This window comes from Chelonia mydas, chromosome 3 (assembly GCF_015237465.2).
Source record: "Chelonia mydas isolate rCheMyd1 chromosome 3, rCheMyd1.pri.v2, whole genome shotgun sequence".
Taxonomy (NCBI): Eukaryota; Metazoa; Chordata; order Testudines; family Cheloniidae; genus Chelonia; species Chelonia mydas.
The window spans coordinates 32,026,429-32,046,157 of record NC_057851.1 but is presented as its reverse complement, the minus strand read 5'-3'; the positions used below and the strand labels follow the sequence as shown (position 1 = coordinate 32,046,157).

Genomic DNA, 19,729 nt, shown 5'->3' with positions numbered 1-19,729 from the left:
TTGGTAACCAACATGCACATAGGTACACCAAATACCTTGTTTACCAGATCCAATATCCAATACTGTTACTGCTGCTATATATAACATTTGAAGTAGGATTTGCTGAGGTCAGGTATGCAAACTTGGATGTGGGTTTTGCTATGCTAGAGCTGTGAAGTATAGCCCTAGTAGATAATTCTGGGTATTGTTGTACCAATAAAATAAAAACCAGCAGGATCTTATTAAAGGGAAAAAGGCAAAATACCACATTTATTGTGAATACAGAAAGAATCATAGTAAGCAGTTAGTTACAGCTGTAACATTCCATTCAATCTCATCTTTATTCACACATTCATTCATACACACACACACACACAGGTTCTGCAAGGTTGTTATCATAGTAAGCAGTTAGTTATAGCTATAACATTCCATTCAATCTCATATTTACACACACACACACACACACACACGTTCTGCAAAGTTGTTATCATAGTTACCAGCCTTAGAGTTGCTCATGCCAAGCCACTGGCCAGGTGGCCTGGACATGAGGAGGGAGCAGGGCCTTGTCAGATGCTCATCTAATGCTCCTGGAAGTTGGTTTGCAGAATCAGACCCCAAAGTTCTGACTTTTTAGAGTCTATTTTTATAGGAATTTCTTCCTATGCCAGTCTATGGGAATTGCTGCATCATGCTGTTGCTGAATCAATCAGCAGATAGCACATTCCTGACGGCTCCAAGATGTTATCTTGTTCTTTGGTTCTCCCATTCTTGAGGCTGTTGGATGGATTCCAGTCTGTCCTCCGGGGGTCCTCTGGTTATTTCCACTTGACGCCTTCTTCAGCCGATGGACACTGGATTCTTAGGCTGGCACCTCCCTGATCATTTAGTTATTATCCACACCAAGCATCCATCCACATACATCCTCCATCTCTATTTTAAATCACAATTGTTAATACAACAAAAGGGCGGGGAGTCTCTGGGTGCTGTTTCTGTTGTTAGAGTATTGCTTTGAGTCTCTGTGAATTGCTTTGAGAACAGACTCTGTCTTAGAATGTACTAACACAATTAGCAGCTTGCAAGTTTCACACACAGAGGGAGAGAAACAGTACCAAAAACCAAGAGACCTCTTAATTAGTAATACCCTGGAATTTAAACTATGGGGAATCAAACTCATTTGTGATTTTAATACAGAACTTCTTTAATATGATCCAACAGTATGTGGTCCAAACCCATATTCAGAAAATGTATTGATGCTAAAAATGAAGAAAGCATTTGTAATTTTCATTTCACAAGCAAGGTGTAGAGAAGATTTTAGAAAATGAGAACATTTTGGCTAACTCTGACAGTCTTCTTATGGGACATTTGCATTTTTAAACTCCCTCCCTCCCCCACATCAGTGAGCCTTTGTTTCAAATAAACATTAAGTGCTAGTAGGTAATACAGCCCTGGAATTATTCATTGTCTGAACAAAATTAATCCACCATACTCCTAACCTTCTTATGTATCCCTCTGAAAATTGTTTGCAGTGTTGTTGTAGCTATGTCAGTCCCAGGACATTAGCCAGACAAGATGGGTAAGGTAAGTTATTGGACCAACTTCTGTGTGAAAATGTTAGCTGAGAGAAAATATTAATGGCCTGGGAGCCATAAAGTGGTGTGGGAAATTAAACACTCTGGCCCCAAGCAGGGTGACTAGATAGCAAGTGTGAAAAATAGGGACACTTTTTTTTTCCAGGGCCGGGGGGAGAGAATATTTGCATATATAAAACAAAGCCCCTAATATCTGGACATCCAGTCACCCTAACCCCAAGCCTCAGCTCGAGATTGGCACACAGGTTGGGAGGTGGGGTGACTGGAAATTTTGTGCCACTTCTCCAAGCTTGAGGCTGCTCTGCCTTGGACTGGTCCTCTGAGGCTGTATTAATTTGTGCCAGCTGTGAGCACCCCTAGAGAGGGCCTTTATAACAGACAGAAAATCCTCAGGCGGGGGGAGAGCAGGAGAGAGAGGAGCCCAGGCTAGAATGATTCTCCTTATTGGCTAGCAGCACAGCGCCCAGCTGCTTTAGAGGCCCAGGGCATCCCACCCCTTATGGTCAGTTGTGAAGACGCACACGCCTCAATCACACCTGCTGGCTGGACTGCGGTTTGCAGACACCCCATGTGTCGCCTAGGGGATGCCCAGGGGGAGGGAGCATGTCCGATGCAATCAGGGGTGCAGGGTAGCTCTGCGCGAACCGCTCCGTTGGTGTGGATGGGAAGCAGGGCACTAACCAGCTGAAACCAGAAGTCGGGCATATTTCCCAAGCGCCTGTTTGGGAGCCAGGCACGGGCCTGAGCAGGGCCCCAACGTGGGGAGGGGGATGCAAAGCAGCTGGAACCAGGCAGGGAGTGAGGGTGGCCCATTGTAAACCGGCTCGCCGCGGGCTCCACACACCTCACCTGCTGCCGCAACCGGGAGCCAAGTTTCGCTTCTCCGTAAAGGAAACCGAAACTGCCCCTTCCTTTCCCGCAGCCAGCAGCGCCTGTCACATGCTCCCCGCTATTAAATGGAGCCCGCGCCCCTGCCCTGCGCCCCAGAGCGCTGCAGCCCCGCACCGCCATGCACCTCGCCGAGATGCGCACCTTGCCCCAGGCGCTGGCGATGCTGCTCCGGGTCCTCCATGCGCAGCTGAGCGCCCTGTGGCTCTGCCTGGCGCCCTTCTCCTGCTGGTTCCGGGGGGCGCTGCTGCCCGGGAGGAGCCCCCCGCTGCTGGAGGAGGGCGCTGGGGAGCCGGATGGCGCCGAGGTGCCCACGGTTCCGACCAGCGTCAACTATCACTTCACCCGCCAGTGCAACTACCGCTGCGGCTTCTGCTTCCACACGGCCAAGACCTCCTTCGTGCTGCCCCTCGAGGAAGCCAAGAGGGGGCTGACCATGCTCAAGGAGGCGGGTGAGTCTGCCCCACTGCTGGCCCTGGGATCTCCGGGGTGAACTCCGCTGCTGGGACTGGGGCTGTAGACTGGGGGCATCCGCCCCCCGCCTGGCTGGGTCATCCAATTAGTGCAGCAAATATTCTGACATGGTCCAAATTCTGATTGATTGTTATTATTAATTATTATTATTATTTATTTTAAATTTATTGTCCAAATGCTGAATTTCATGGGGAGGGGAATTGACAAAATTCCCCCTTTTTGATCAAGAATTTCCCCAATTCTCCCTCCCTCAGCACCTTTCTCCACTACCCCTGAATTAAAGCTGTGATCCAGACCTAAAGAAGCCCAGCAGAGTAGGTTCAGGCTCCAGTTCTCTCCTTATTCAGTCATGTGCTGAAAAAGTACTGGAAGTACAGTATATGGGACACATTTGGAGTAGTGCTGCTGTGTGGCATCTTCATAAAATGTAGCCAAAAGTTCTCCCCGGTAAAAAAACAATAAATCTCCTTTGCCATTTCAGACGAATATGTTTAGTTTTGGTTCAACTAGGAGGGAGTTCAAACAGCGCCTGAAAGTTAAAATCTAGTCACTGCCTTAAATGTGAAAAGATACAAAAAACTGCAGTAGAGGCTGATATCATCTAAACGTGGGGACGCAAATCTGACTGGTAAAGGTCTGGCTTACAAGCAAAGAGCATTGATTATTATATTAGCCCACATTTTCAAAGCTTAAGTGCCTGAAGATAGCCTGCTAAATTCATAAATAAAGTATCTAAATGTGGATTTAGGAGTGTCTTTTCAGATACCCAGGTTTGAAAATATTTGCCTTATAATTTTAATGATTTGTAAATAATCTTCTGTACAATAATGTGCATGGTACTTTACATAGTGAATAGAGACAAGGGGTGAAATCTTGGCTCCATTGAAGTCAATGGGAATTTCATACATTTATGAAAATCGTAGCAAAACTTTAGCAGAAAAAGGGGTTTCCCCTCTTCATACATTTTTGGAACAGTTTATTGAACTCAAGGGGAGTCTATGGACTGTGGCTCACCATTAGTATGTCTGTGCAAATCATCTGTATTCTTCTGTGCATATGTTGTGAGAAAAAGTTCCCAAAACTTAAATTTATCCAATCTAAATAATATTTCTCTTTTTTGTCAAATACTAGGTATGGAAAAAATAAACTTTTCAGGAGGAGAGCCATTTCTGCAAGACAGAGGAGAATTTGTGGGCAAATTGGTCCAGTTTTGCAAGCAGGAACTAAAACTGTCAAGTGTCAGCATTGTGAGCAATGGCAGCATGATTAGAGAACGATGGTTCAAGCGTTACGGTAAGAAAGAACGATGTGTATGTTTAAAAAGATGCACGGGTTTCAGGAGTCTTCTCAATTCAACTTTATAGTAAGGTGTCTGTCTGTAGATATTTTTGTTAATAATACATTTACAGTAAATGCAAACAAAACCAAATACTCTTATGTGTACTTTTAAATCAGAGGTATTTAGACTGACTTTAAAAACATTAGCTCAAGGCGTCCCCATGTCTGTGTAGAAAAGGGGTGTGTCACTTTTGAGATGCTCTCCAGTCCTCCCGTGACCACGTGGAATCCTTTTTGATAGGGTTCCTCATGATGGGTTTTGAGGGTGTACTTGGAGGTGGAAGATGGCAGAGCTGGACAGTTAATGACTCTTTACTACAGACACTGAATAATACTTAATGTTTTGTCTGTTTCAGGTGACTACCTAGACATTCTTGCAGTTTCCTGTGATAGTTTTGATGAGGAAGTCAATGTTTTAATTGGCCGTGGACAAGGAAACAAGAACCACATTGAGAATCTCCAAAGACTGAGAAAGTGGTGCCGAGATTATGCTGTGGCTTTTAAATTAAATTCAGTAATTAATAGATTTAATGTTCACGAAGATATGAATGAACAGATTAAGGCACTAAATCCTGTCCGATGGAAGGTAAGCAAGAAATACAGGGCTACATGTTCTCTTCTCAGGGAAAGGGGAGAAGCAGGAAGGTAGGATTGCCAGGCATCTGGTTTTCGACTGGAACGCCTGGTTGAAAAGGGACCATGGCAGCTCCGGGTGCTGATTGCGCCTATAAAAGTCTGGTCAGTGGCGCAGCAGGGCTAAGGCAAGCTCCCTGCCTTTCCTGGCTCCGCGTGGCTCCTAAAAGTGGCCGCATGTCTGGCTCCTAGGCACAGGGATGTCCATGGGGGCTCCATGCGCTGCCCCAGCCTGGAGCGCCGGCGTCAGTTCCACAACTCCCATTGCCCGGAAACTGTGGACAATGGGACCTGTGGGGGCGGTGCCTGCGGGCATGGGCAGGGAGCAGAGCCCTCGGCCCCTCCACCTAGGAGTCAGAGATGCTGGCTGCTTACGGGAACCGCCTTAGGTAAGCGCCGGCCAGCCACAGCCTGCACCCTGAACCTCCTCCTAAACCCCAGCTCCAGGTTGAAACCCCCTCTCACACCCCAAACCCTCGCCCACACCCCCAGCCGGAGCCTTGAACCCCTCCCATACCCCAATCCCTTGCCCCAGCCCGGAGTCCCCTCCCATACTACAAACCTCTTGGCCCCAGCCCAGAGCCCCCTCCTGCACTCCAACCCCCTCATCCCTGGCCCCACCCCAGAGCCCACACTCCCTCACTCAAAACCCCTCCCCCAGCCCTGAGCCTCCTCTGATACTATGAACCCCTTGGCCCCAGCTTGGAGTCCCCTCCTGCACCCCCAGCTGGAGCCCTCACCCCCTCCCATTTCCCAATCCCCTGCCCAAGCCCGGAGTCTCTTCCCACACCCTGAACCCCACATTTCCGGCCTCACCCCAGAACCTGCACCCCCAGCTGGAGCCCTCACCCCTCCTGCACCCCAAACCTCTGCCCCAGCCCAGTGAAAATGAGTGAGGGTGGGGAAGAGCAAGCGATGCGGCGGGGGGTGGGGTAGAGTGAGCAGGGTCGGGACCTCAGAGAAGAGTGGGACAAGGGTTTTGTGCAATTAGAAAGTTGGCAACCCTCCAGGAAGGGGGCATGGTGGAGCAGAGCTCTGCTATGACTGATCTTCCAGTTGGGTGAGATAGAGCTGTGGCTCTAATTTATGGTGGCACTTAGTATCAGGGATCCATAACCAATTCCCAGACAGGCCACCTCCCTCACTGCATTTGAGTGATACTCAGATACAGTCGAGAATTTGCCCTTTCGTGTTATTTACAAGGAAATATTTTTTCACCATACAGAAGTCTGGTAATTTTGGGACATATAGGGAACATCGTGTTTTTTTATAGGGAAAAAAAATGAAAAATGTCATATTACTTTGAAAAAAGGAAGAAGTCTGAATACACAATATTAATTATTATTAAGTATATTTTTCATTAGAAAAGTGTTAAATAGCTGTCCTAAGTAGTTTAAAATCTTGTAAGGCTAGCATGCTTTTCAATGTTCAAAGATGCATGGAAGAGTCTTTCTCAATAGTTAGAGCCTGATCCTCCACTCTGTTACACTAGTTTGCAGCATTTTAATTCCATTGAAATAAATGTAATTGAACCAGCATAACACTGGTGTAACAGAGTGGGAGATCAAGCAGTTTGATCTCTAGTTAAAAAACTATGAGAGAAATTTTGGTCCCACTGAAGTCAATGGCAAAACTCCCATTTACTTTAGTGGGGCCAGGATTTCACCCTGTTGGCATCTATGATTTATGCTGGTTTTACACTCCATGGTATGCTGGTGTGACTCCGTTGACTTCACTGAAGATTCAGCCAGTTGAAACCACTGTGAAAAGAGAGACCCAGGCCCTCTCAGTCATGGTGGGGTTTATGTTTTGTTTTTCCCATGGTAATTATGACAGATATACAACCTTCATCATGTAAAAGCAGCAAAGTGTCCTGTGGCACTTTATAGACTAACAGTCGTATTGGCGCATAAGCTTTTGTGGGTGAATACCCACTTCGTCGGTATTCACCCACGAAAGCTTATGCTCCAATATGTCTGTTAGTCTATAAAGTGCCACAGGACTCTTAGTCTGGATCTTTAAAAGTGGCAAACACGGCTACCCCTCTGATACCTGACAACCTTCATCATATACTTTCTGTCTTTCAGGTATTCCAATGCCTGCTCATTGAAGGAGAGAATACAGGTGAAGATGCACTGAGAGAAGCAGAGAAATTTATTATTAGCGATGAAGATTTTGAACGATTCCTAGATGGCCATAGAGAGGTCTCATGTTTAGTACCAGAATCTAATCAGAAGGTAAAATTAAGCTATTCTTTGATAATTCTTTATTATCAGAAACTAGAAAATAGCATGATTGCTAATGCTTTGCTTACTAATACTTACTTAGAGTTAGACAATATAATTCCTTTAGCAGCTGTTTTTTTTATATTTGGAGAATTTAAAAAAAAATCTATTCCATATGGAGTGAAAAGCACATAAAACTGGGATAATGACAGTTGTGGAGCCCAATTCTGCCCCCATTGAAATCGGTGGGAATTTTGCAATTGATTTCTATGGTAGCTGGACCAGGCAATGTTGGCGGTACTAAGGTAGATGGGGGCATTCAAAATACCAGTAGAGTAAAAGTAATAGGTTAGGTTTTCTAAGCAAAAACCTACGTAGTGAATTTAAATCAAAACAAAACAAAAAAGACAGAATCTGGAGGAATTTAGTGCCAGATCACAACATTTAAGGATGGTCACATTTTAATAGATAAGTTTTTTTTTTTTTAAATTCGGAGCCCAGTTTTCAAATGTGGGTGCCTTAATGGGCCATATCCTTCCTTTTGAATTTCATAAAATCATTTAAACGTGTAAAGTGGGTATTCACTGTACATATCTAAGTGATGATGTGAACATTTAAGTAAGTGATTGGATATATTTTAAAAGCACCTGTATCCCTTTGAGCATCCATGTTTCAATCTGATCCTTAAACCAAACAAAAAATGTTTGTCTAGCAACAATTTGTTCTTTCATAAAAAGCCACCTTCATGGTTCTCTATCTGCTACTCACTAAGGGCATGATCCAAAGTTCATCAAAGTGAATGGAAAGACTCCAGCTGATTCCAAAGGACTTTGGATCAAGCCCTAAGGGAATGGATACTTATTATGCTTATACCTTATTTCTCCCTAACTTTCAGTAAAAAACATAGATTTTAGTTTGTCTAGTAATTTATAGTTTTTTCTATGCTTTTACAGATGAGAGACTCATACCTCATTCTGGATGAATATGTAAGTTTTTATTTGCTACTTAATGAGTTAATATTTGTCTATCAGTTAATATGGGCTATGCTATTATTCATGGTTTAGCAGGCTAAACTACAATTATTTCAGTTTAATGTTTACCCCATACAGCACTTTCCACACGTTTCTGAAAGAGTGGCCTGCTACATGTGGATGCAAGGAAATTGCATTCATCATCATAAACATTTAGACAAACACAGGACCTGATCCTGCAAATGGACCTGAGTGAGCAGCTTCACAAGTGCATAGGGGTCCACCTGCATGCAACCAATTGCAGGATCAGGATCATAGTTTACACATCTGTTATATTTGATCTTTACTGTGAAGTCCAATTTGCAAAACTAATTTGTATGGGAATGTGTATTCTTTACCTATATGTAAACTAAGCAGGATATTTTCTAACTCTCTTTGTACCATCTTTTAGGAGAAAAAAAAAGACCCTGGTCCTGCAAAGATTTACTCACGTGCTTAACTTTACACTTGCGAGTAGTTTCATTGGCTTCAGTGGAATTACTCACGTGCGCAGAGCTAACCATGTGCATGAGACTTCACAGGATTGGGGCTTAAGTTATTTAATTTTGTAGAAATACTCCACTTTTAGCCACTTTCTAATTTTCTTAATCTATGAATTTTCTAGATGCGTTTTCTGAACTGTAGAAATGGACGGAAAGAGCCTTCCAAATCTATCCTAGATGTAGGCGTAGAACATGCTATAAAATTCAGTGGATTTGATGAGAAGATGTTTCTGAGTCGAGGAGGAAAATATGTGTGGAGTAAAGCAGATATGAAGCTAGAATGGTGACTCAAAAGTACTTTTTTTATTACACATGCGCTTTGTAGTACTATAATAATAATAATAATTGTTTTTAACATAAGTATTGTATGTATGTTTGTTATTTTTATGCTTTATATATATGCCAAAGACCATTTTTAATTAAAAGTAATGTTAATTGCAGAGAAAATAGTGTATGTAACTTTAAATTTTAGCTTGCATAAAACTAATTTTTTTGAAATTTAGATTGTTTTTATCTACTCTGTACTCAGAGATTACTAAATAATGATTGAATTTAGATATGAGATGATCTCCCAAATCTAGTACCTACCTAATCTCTTAAAATTCGTAGACTACACCTTCCACTATGGTAAAATATATTGTAAAAATATAGGTAGTTCTAGGCATAAAGAGTATTGCATTAAATAAGAAAAAGGCATATAGGAAATAGTTTTAAAATAATAAATCAATGACCAAGAAAAACAAAAACAACAAATGGAACATCATAATATGCTTCTTTAATTACCAGTTAGGTAGATTTCTTACCATGAAGCTTGTTCTGCCTAGTTCTTAAGAAATAACAAGTTACAATTCCAGGCTACGTCACTGGGGGCAAATCAGTAGCCCTTTGAAGACAATGCTGACTTTTTCTTGAGTAAGAACTGTTGAATTGGGCTAGTTACCATAATATATGACTGAGACATAGGCTAAATTAAGTTAAATGGAAACCAGCACCTAGTGAAACCTCCAATTTTCACTTTGCAAACATTTATTTGTGAAAGCGCATATTTCCTCCAGTATTTGTAAATGTCATGCAGAGTGCAGTTTTTGTGTGTTTACTAGAGAACACTACTTTTGTCAGGGGAGAATATGAAATTTTTCCCAAAACATAATCATGTTTTTACCCTTGATGGAAACTATTATTTCACTAGAAACTGACAGTGTTTCCCATGGGAAATAGCCTTTTGTCTTAACAAAAAGTATTCAAGGTGAAAACCAAATATTTTGCTTTTTACATGAATCCACTAAAATCTTACTTTTTAAATGATTTCCCCCCCACCCCATCCAGCTCTTCTGGGGGAGCTCTATTAGAGAGAGTGGACAGAATTCTGTAATGGCTGCCTTGTGTTAAAGACATGCTAGCATTATTAGCTGTATATTTTGATAAGCCAGGAAGTCAGAAACCACAAAGTTCACATACCATATGTCTTCATTTAGAAGCCAGCTTGGCTTAGTAATCACCCTTATTTAGTAGCTGCACCAATAACATACAGAGTGTAAGTGAAACCAATTAAATTTAATAACAGCCACCTTTAATTTAAAGGAGTAGCATCAACTTGAAATACAGTAAACTCAAAAACACGAGTTAGAAGTAATTTCAGTTATTACACTTGTGCCTGAGCCCCGCTGCAAACTGTTTACAGTTGTTTTTCTATTTTTTTTTAATTCCCTTCTTCATTTTTTGTGTGAAAAACTCTACAAATGGGGAACTCACTGAGGACCCTATCCTGCAGAAACTTATGTGTGAGTAACTTTACTCATTCAGATAGTCCCGTTGAACTTAGGCCTGGCCTTGGAATCTATGAAAGGGAGAAGTAATTAAATGTAATAGAAGCCACAGCTTCTAGATAGAGTTTTATGCTATTACGCCCTGCTGAAAAAATGGGAAAATACTTTTAAATAGTAATTCCTTAGGTCTGTATTTTATTGTCCTAACCATAATGACATAGAGCCCTTAAAGAACAAAAGAGTGCCGAGAGAATTCTGCAATCATTATGGTGTCTATACATAGATTTTTATTTTTATTTTTTTTTTCTCAAGGCATTTTAACTGCTCCAGATTAAAAAGCTTGATCCCACAATCTTTAGGCAAAATTCCTCATTACCTCAGTTGGAGTTTTCCCTGTGTAAAGACTGTGGGACAACACCCAAAGTATATACTTGTGTCCTTGAATATGATTTTTTCTTATGGCTAAAATCTTGGATCCAACATATATCCTCTGCAGCCAGGCTGTGAGCTGAGGAGTTGGAATTTTCTGTGATTGCTGGTCCAGCCCCAGCTTGAGGAATGGCTAGTGTATCCTTCAGAGTAGCAGCCGTGTTAGTCTGTATCCACAAAAAGAAAAGGAGTACTTGTGGCACCTTACAGACTAGCAAATTTATCTGAGTGTAAGCTTTCGTGAGCTACAGTATCCTTGTATCATTAAATCCATCAGCCTACTGCTAACCCAAAATGCCTGCTGCATAGCAGCATGCAGGGAGCCTCCTCAGCTATGAGCCACACACACAGAAGTATTCAATCCCTATGCAGGCTCTTTTAATCTTGCCACCCTTCCTGCTGCTCTGTCATTTGCACAAGAGAAATGCAACAGTTTTGCTACAGGAATAAAAGAGTTAGAGAGAAGATGCTAAAAGTGAATAGAAAAGCAACTACAAAAATTCATACATTTAGAAACATTTAAAAGAATGATAAAGAACCAAAATTTTCAGAGAATGCTGTGAAGAGAGTTCTGATTTGTGTTCTTACTTTTCACATGGAATTCAGTCCTGTGGGATTTTCATTGTCTTTACTACAGTGTGCAATAAAAAACCCCAAACCTACTGTATGTGATATTGCTTCAAAGGAGATGAAAATTGTCTGCACCAATGAGAACCTGCTTTAATTTTTAACATACTTCGAAGGCCAACCCTTAGCAGTGAATAGACACTTTTAACAAAATGAAGGGTTTTTATCTATAGCTATAAGTTTCAGTATTAATCTAGAATGATCTGCTAGATACAGTATATGGATGTGGTTCCTATTAGAACAAGTTGTATATTTTAGGCCCTGATCCTACAAAGATTTATACACACACTTGACTTTAAATATGTGACTTTAGGTCTCAATCCTGCAAACACATATGTGTTTAACTTTACTAGCATGAGTAGTCTCATGGTAGTCAAAAACATGCATATGTGTTTGCAGGATCAGGCATTAGTTTGCACAGTAACTTGTTAGCACTTTTATTGCTTTTCGTATTAGGAAAAGTGACAGGTAATAAGAGCTCAATGCACTTGAACTCAGTGAGAATTTTTCCTGAGTAAGTAATGTAGGATATGCTCTATTTGATGTGCTTTGCTTTCATTATAAAGTGTAACTGTAATATTTTAGTATGTTGCACAAATATGGTGATGAATTTATTTATTATTACTACTGAAAATTTTTAAAAATGTTTTGTAAAAAATTAATATATTCTGCATTGTAATAAAGTCTTTTAACTTTCTTAAATGTACCTATAGTTTATTTTTGTAACATGTAACACAGGACCATATAATTTATCATATTCACAAGGGGTGTTCAACTTTGGAATCTAAGGTCCTAGTCCAGCAACAAATTCTGTAAGAATGCCTTGCCCATGCAGAGCTGATTGCAGGGTCTGGGGCTAAATGTAGATTCTTTTCTTACTGCAGTGCATTTGTTATGTGGGACTGGGACACAAAAGATTTGAGTTCTATTCCCAGTTTTGCCACCTTGGGCAAGTCACATCCTGTCTCTGTGTTTCAGTTTCCCCATCTATGAAATGGGGATAATGATACCAACCACCTTTGTAAGTCCTTTGAGATTTCCTGACCAAAAGTACAATGTAAGAGCTAGATATCAGTATTATATGGTGAGTTGATCACTCCATGTCATATGAGCACAATTAGGTTACATTGTATTATCAACCTGACAGGCTATGTGGGGAACACAACTGGCTACACGTATTTGAAAGGCATAAAAGGGGTAGATCGTCTTTTTGCCTATGCAGATAGAAGTGACAAAACCTGGTGGCTCCAAGGTGGGAGTAAATGAAAGTGATACCTATACAGCATCATCCACTTATCTTTGGGATATAGTGTAAACTCCTGCATTGGCGGTCCAAAAGATTGAGGCTTCATAGTTCTTTGGGTAGGCTTGCATGGCTGGCCTTACCATTTTTTGCCCTATTTTGCAAAACTAACATTTTCCGTCCCAGTGGCAGGGATGTAGTCTAGTTGATTTAATAGAATATTTCCCATTTCTAATGTCTATGATTATCTGCTCCTGCCACTGTTCCTCTCTTGAAGTCTTTTTCTTCTGGCTTGTGCAGAGAGAGAGAAACTGGCTTTTGTTAAAGTCATCAAGGCTCCTCAATAAACGTTTCTTCCTGCTTCTCTAGCAGGCAAATCTAGTTCTTATCCTGCATCTGTTTTTCTAATTCTAATAGTCTCTGTTCCGCTGCTGAATGATTTGATGAACCAGCAAGAGAGAAAATGGTGCAGGAACCAAGCATTCAGATACAAGAGTGCTGGAATAATTTTTATAGTGGGGGTGCTGATAACGGAAACCATGTATTTGGTGTTTGTTATTACCACTCCAAGCCAGCAGCACCCCTAGTTCCAGCACCACTGTTCAGATACACAGGGAATGGCAACTTAGGCCTCTTTGAATCAGGGCAGTTTTAAAAGTGGGAGACAGGGTATGCCTCACACAGCGCCAGCCTTGCTGGCAAAAGGGAAACACTTTCCAAACTACAAGGAGTCCGGTGGCACCTTAAAGACTAACAGATGTATTTGGGTATAAGCTTTCCTGGGTAAAAAAACCACTTCTTCAGGTGGATGGAGTGAAAATTACAGATGCAGGCATTATTATACTGACGCATGAAGAGAAGGGAGTTACCTCACAAGTGGAGAACCAGTGTTGACAGGGCCAATTTGATCAGGGTGGATGTAGTCCACTCCCAATAATTGATGAGGAGGTACTTTCCAAACAGTCAGGGGACAGGGAGCGGTGGGATGGGGTGGAGGTTCGGGGACGGTTTAATAGGCGTGGGAGTCCCGGGGGACAGTCAGGGGACAGGGAGTGGTTGGATGGGGCGGAGGTTTGGGGACAGTTTCATAGGCGTGGGAGTCCCGGGGGACAGTCAGGGGACAGGGAGCGGTTGGATGGGGTGGAGGTTTGGGGACGGTTTCATAGGCGTGGGAGTCCCGGGGGACAGTCAGGGGACAGGGAGCGGTTGGATGGGGCGGAGGTTCGGCGGGGTCGGTCAGGGAGGAGGAACGGGGGGTTGGATAGGCATGGGAGTCCCGGGGGGCCTGGCAGGGAGTGGGGGTGTCGATAGGGGTCGGGACGATCAGGGGACAGTGGGTTGGATAGGGGGTAAGGTCCTGGGGGGGCAGTTAGGAGCAGGGGGGGTCCCGGGGGTCAGGAGGCAAGGAGCAGGGGGGTTGGATGGGTCTGGGGTTCTGAGGGGGGCAGTCAGGGGGCGGGAAGTGGGAGGGGGCGGAGGCGAGGCTGTTTGGGGAGGCACAGCCTTCCCTATCTGGCCCGCCATCCAGTCTCGCAACCCCGATGTGGCCCTCGGGCCAAAAAGTTTGCCCACCCCTGCTCTAAACGAACCCCGCGGCTGCCTCCACAGGAGGGAGCCCTGCGGGGGCTGCAGGGGAGGCTGCAGCCCGCTAGTTGTAGTGGGAGCGTGGGGTCGGCAGAGGGCGCCCGCGTGCGCGCGCTGGAAACCCAGCGGCCGCTTCCAGGCAGCCAGTCCGCGGCGGCAAAACCGCTGAAGCTTAATGGCGCCTTTGTGCTTAGATTAGCGGCTCCCTCCCGCCTCCGTCTCCACCCCCTCCTACCCCCACCTGGAAAGCCCCGAGCGGTGCACACTTGGCTGCGCGGCTCGCGGGGCAGGGGACTGGGCGCGGAGCCATGCCCGGAGCGCGGCCGCCGCCCTGCCCAGGCCGCTAAGCGTGCGGTGCATGGTCCATGCCAGCGGCCGCAGGAGCCGCGCAGGGCGCAGGCGGCGCCCGCTTTGGGGAGGCAGCCGGCGCAGGCACGGAGGCGACAGCAGCATCTCTCCTTCCCCGCCGAGGCTGCAGCGGCAGACGGGTAAGGGGGACTGGCGGGCAGCAGCATCCTGCGCATCCCTCGATCGCTCCGAAGGCGGGCAGGGGGCACGAACTTGGCGCTGGTACTTCGGCCGGTGGCCCCTCGGACCCAGCCACGCGGGGTGCGTTACGGGGATGTCAGCGCTCTAGCGCCGCCCCAGGTGGGGTTGTAGGTTAGGCCACTGTGTGGGTGTCGGGGCCCAGCACCCAGAGGGTCCGTGGCGGATCTGGGTCTCTCCTGCCCTCTTTTCCTCCACGCCCGCGGTGAATGCCTTGCAGGGAGCCGCGGCGTCCTCGGGCTGTTTCGCGCCCCAGCTGCAATCGCGCCGTCGAGAGGCGAGAGTGCATTGTGTGTGTGTGTGTGTGTGTGTGTGTGTGACTTCACCATTGCCGCCGCCGCCTGTCCCAGCGGCCCTGGCGCCCACTCTTCTTGTGACTCCACTGAATTGCTGCGACTGCCCGGGGTCCTTTTGGTCCAGCCCCCTCCCCCCCTGCATCTCTGGCCCCAGAAGCAGGCAGGTGTGGGGCGGGGGCTGGGGTTTGCACAAGTCCCGCCGCAGGAGGAAGATGCAGCCTGGCGGGCGCTGCCGCCTCTGGTACTTTGCTATCCCATTTCCACCCGGCTTCTTAGCGAGGAAGAAGCAGCGAGACTCTCTCTCGGGTTAATCCTTTCAATCGACAGGTTTTCTGCAGGAAAAAAAGGCAAGAGCCGCCAACCCTTGGCCCTGCCTGGAGTTGTGAAGTGTGTGTGTGTGGGGGGGAGGGTGGCTGTCTGGAGGGTGGGGGGGCTAGGGTCATTTTTTTTGTGTGGGTAGGGGGCTGGGTGGTGACCCCTCCACCCCTCTGATCCCTTTGTGCTGTGTCCAGCTTTCTGTTATCCAGGAAGGTTTTATTTTGCTGCCCCCAGCCTTCTCCACCTGTGTCTAGTGCAGGTGGGTTGTGATCGTATGAACAACGTAATGTGCCTTTGTGCTGCTGGTAGTGGGGGGTGCAGATTTCTTGTAGGGAGCCGGTTCCCAGGCTTAACAACCCCAGAATGGTCAGAGAGTCTCAAATTATGGTGGAAAGAAGAGAGTTCCTGTGTGTCTGTGTGGCCACGTCCTCAAGGGAACAAAAAACTGGCAGGCTCCATGTACACTCCAGTCCTGGCTCTCTAATCCAAGCCATGACAGCTCCACTCACTGTGAACTCTGCTGCTGCTTAGGATCATCTGCTATTCTTGGTGTCCATGTTTTAAACAAAGCCTTATGAAAGGGCTTGCAGGAAACCCATCCTGTGCCACCAAGGGCAGTTAGTGATTGCATTAGGGAGAGCTGGTTGTAGGTTGGGTGGGGGAAGGAAGAAATGAGGCTGCCTCGTGTATTGTGCAGTGCTACTCTGGACCCCTTTTGTCCATGGCTGTTCAACTATGTGTTCTTTCTGTGCTGGCTGGCACCTAGGACACAGTTATTTAATGTTGTAGGTCACCATAGGGTGTTTCAAATCCACTTACATAAAGGGCTCTATTTAAGTCTACACACCCGCGGTACAAGTATGATCTCCTGTCACTGGTTTGGGGTCTTTTTTACGAGTAATTAAACATAAATGTTTCTGTTAATGAGATCTTTCTGTTGTAATATTCTCCTTTTGTACAACAAGTCTCAAAGAACTATGAAGGTGTGTTGACTTTTTCTTTGCCAGAAATGGTATTATTTCAGTTTAAAGAACCTCTGGCAAAGGCTGTTCTATTCTAGAGGCATTACCAAACTATAACAGCTATTATGAAAGATATAATAAATGAGGAAACATTGCTACAGATGGTATGGCTCACAGAGGCTATTTACAGGAACTGTAACTAAAAAAACCCTGATCATACTCCGTACTTATTAACACTTATTTATCTTCTGTGATATGATGCTTAGAGATAACTAAACCATTTCAGAATAGTTCTGTATCTTGAAGTAAGGAGAGCCACCTATTACTGAATATTGATTGGAACAAGTCTCTCATGGGGGCTTAAAAAGCATGAATCCTCCTGAGATATGGACAGCAGTTTCTTTTTAGCCAACATTTTGGGGGCGGGGGGGAGGGGGAGTTTGGCTGGTTTTGGGTTATAAAAGTGAAAAAAAGCAGTTTCTGAATTTTTCCCCCCACTGGTACAAAAGTGATACTGTCCTTAATCTTATCAACACAGGAATAAGAAGTAACCAGATCGTAACTAGCCTGCTTTTTCTGAAAGGCTTAGCACCCTCAAATTCCTTTGAAAAAGGCAGGCACTATATCACTGTATGTAGAACTTGCCTATGGAACATTGAACTGAGGAGGGATATTGATGAGGGATGAAAACAGATTAGCCATTTAAATTTCCACCATATTCCTAGATGATCAGTCTCTTTCTTTTGTGAAACAAATTGTTTGAGCTTTACAATGATAATTTATGTATGATGGATTGATTTTTGGTTTGTGTACATGGTGAAATGATTTTGGCTTCATTTGTTGTTTACTTGTGGTGTCTAATCTGGAAGTGTTTCCCGCTGAATTTACAGGTTTTCTTGAAATCTCTCTCTAATCTTTTTTGTCAAGTACTTTGTGATCCTGTGTATGAAGAGTGCTATTAAAAATATCAAAAGTGTCATTTAGAGGAATATTGTCATTGAATATTTTTTAAATTGACTGACCTGTAAAAGTTCTGGTTCATAGACCTTCCTTTAAATAGTATATTTTGGATTTTTAGAAATGCCTTTGAAAGAAAATGTTGTAAGGGTTTTTCTGCTCCGATATTTTTACAGCAAGGGAGAATTTGATCAACTAACTGACAGTGCATTTAGTGGATCTATGAAATTGACTATATTTGAAGTGTTATTATTTACCTAAAGTAAACAAACCAAAAATAAGGGGTGGGGAAAGCTTTTTTTTCTTGTGGTAAATGTAGGTGTTACTTGAAATACATTTTTCAGACAGAAATATATTTTGTCCAGAATTATGTCTCATTATATTCTTGTGCAATCTGTGTACCATTCCAGACGATCAAAACTCCTCCTTCCAGACTGGCTAGCAGTAGTGCTTTGGAGATGAGATAAAGAAAGGGACAAATCTTTCTTTCTTTGAGGACAATGAGTTTTGCTGCTGATTTCAATGGGAAAAAAATTAGGCCAGAAGTATATGTCTGGTGCATGCTTTATTTCACCGTTAGTTTTACCACTGTCCTGGAAGTAATCTTTCTTACGTCTGTATCTTTGTATTCTATTATGCCAACATTAATGTGTAATTTGACATATTTACTGGTCCAAAGTACAGGTCACAATGAATATATTTACAATAACAAAACATACCACGTGTGTACATGTGTGTGTGTCTCTCTTTATTTGTATATATATTTATATATATAAAATACACACACATGACTTCCAGATTGTAGATTAGTTGTAGATACTGCCACAATGAATGTGAGGCCGATAAACTTTGATTTTAAGCTAATAAAAGGTGTTTTCTTTGTGTTTGGACAGTTTGGTAGTAGATTATTTTTTCCCACACCAACACTGGTAGTTATTGGGCTAGATGGTCTCTGTGTTTTATATTATGCTAGGTACCCATAGACTTTTGGGTATGAGGCACCCTATTAATACTGTTAATTATGTCAACTTTTAAGCTTAAAATATACAAAGCATATATTGTAAGGGAACCATTTTGAAAATGACAAATATCTAGCTGGCTGTTACTACTACTTGTTCTAAAATCTTTTCCTGTATCGGATTCTGTGGTTGTATTACATTATGAACACTTCTGACAAGATTTGACATCTATCCCCCAACTAAACTCTCAGCCTTATACTGTTGACTTAAGCATCAGTTTTGGCTGCACAAAACGTATGGTGGTAAGAATGGTGCTAGTGTATCTAGTGTTATCTAGAAAAGGCCCACAGACCTTTCTTGGACTGGGAGAGGCCTTCTCCTGTTGGACTTCTCAGTGCTGATCCATTGCAAAAACTAACCCTGATCCTACAAATGGAACCCCCCAGGCAGATCCTTTCATCCTCATCGATCTGATTGCAGATTTAGGGCCTAAATGTGTTCCATCAGCTGTTATATTTCTTACCATCATGAAAATTAGGCTGCAGTATTAATAGTGTGTGTATGTGTGTGGTTTCTTGACCACATTGTTTTCAGTTTCCTTTTATAACTCTCAAATTGCACAAACCAATTATAACCTAGCACAACACTTACTCAGTGTCAGTGGTTTAATAATTCTACTGTATAGTACTTGGCCTATTGTCAATTGCTGTTTTTATAAACAGGCTGTGTCTCTAACTGGCTGTGCAGAAGTGAGTCAGTGGTGTGGTGTTCATCTCCCTTTGAGCTGGTGAGATCCTTTCTGAAGGAGGACAGTCTAGATGATCATAACGGTCCCTTACACTAGCCTTAAAAGCTATGATCTTGGTACAGCTGTTGGATACATGGTAGCCATACTGCGTTCACATTGCACCAGTAATGGGAATGGTTTCCTGTTTCTAGAAGCCATTTACATGAATTCATGTTAGCTATGCCACAACCCTTCAACATACACTGTCTATGAATGCTGGAGCAGTCAGAGAATGTTTTCAGAATGCAGACTTTCAGCTAGCCCCTTTAAGTGTTTGCAGGTAGTGAACTTTCTAATCACACCAGAGTTCATAGATATTAAGGTCAGAAGGGACCATTATGATCATCTAGTCTGACCTCCTGCACAATGTAGGCCACAGAATCTCACCCACCCACTCCTGCGATAAACCTCTCACCTATGTCTGAGCTACTGAAGTCCTCAAATCATGGTTTAAAGACTTCAAGGAGCAGAGAATCCTCCAGCAAGTGACCTGTGCCTCATGCTACAGAGGAAGGCGTAAAACCTCCAGGGCCTCTTCCAATCTGCTCTGGAGGAAAATTCCTTCCTGACTCCAAATATTGCGATCCGCTGGGAAATCAGGAAGGAAAAGAGAGAG

General features: G+C 43.7%; 2 protein-coding genes across 4 annotated transcripts in view; both read left to right on the top strand.

Moving 5' to 3' along the window:
• The first annotated feature begins 1,142 nt into the window (after positions 1-1,142).
• RSAD2 (radical S-adenosyl methionine domain containing 2) lies at positions 1,143-12,163 on the top strand. Its single transcript, XM_007053186.4, has 6 exons — positions 1,143-2,908; positions 4,062-4,223; positions 4,625-4,854; positions 6,989-7,138; positions 8,080-8,112; positions 8,762-12,163. Exons 1-6 carry the CDS (start codon positions 2,578-2,580, stop codon positions 8,924-8,926), a joined length of 1,071 nt encoding a protein of 356 aa, XP_007053248.2. The 5' UTR covers positions 1,143-2,577; the 3' UTR covers positions 8,927-12,163.
• Positions 12,164-14,380: 2,217 nt separating this feature from the next.
• RNF144A (ring finger protein 144A) overlaps positions 14,381-19,729 on the top strand; it is a 99,371-nt gene continuing 94,022 nt past the window's right edge. Inside the window, exon 1 of one of the 3 annotated variants that reach the window (XM_027821314.3) lies at positions 14,381-14,776. In XM_027821314.3, the coding sequence (XP_027677115.1) occupies positions 14,647-14,776 (130 nt within the window). In that variant the 5' untranslated portion in view covers positions 14,381-14,646. Of the gene's footprint in view, positions 14,898-14,957; positions 15,478-19,729 lie in introns of those variants that run through there. The other 2 variants (XM_043542287.1, XM_043542286.1) reach the window with 2 other exon arrangements.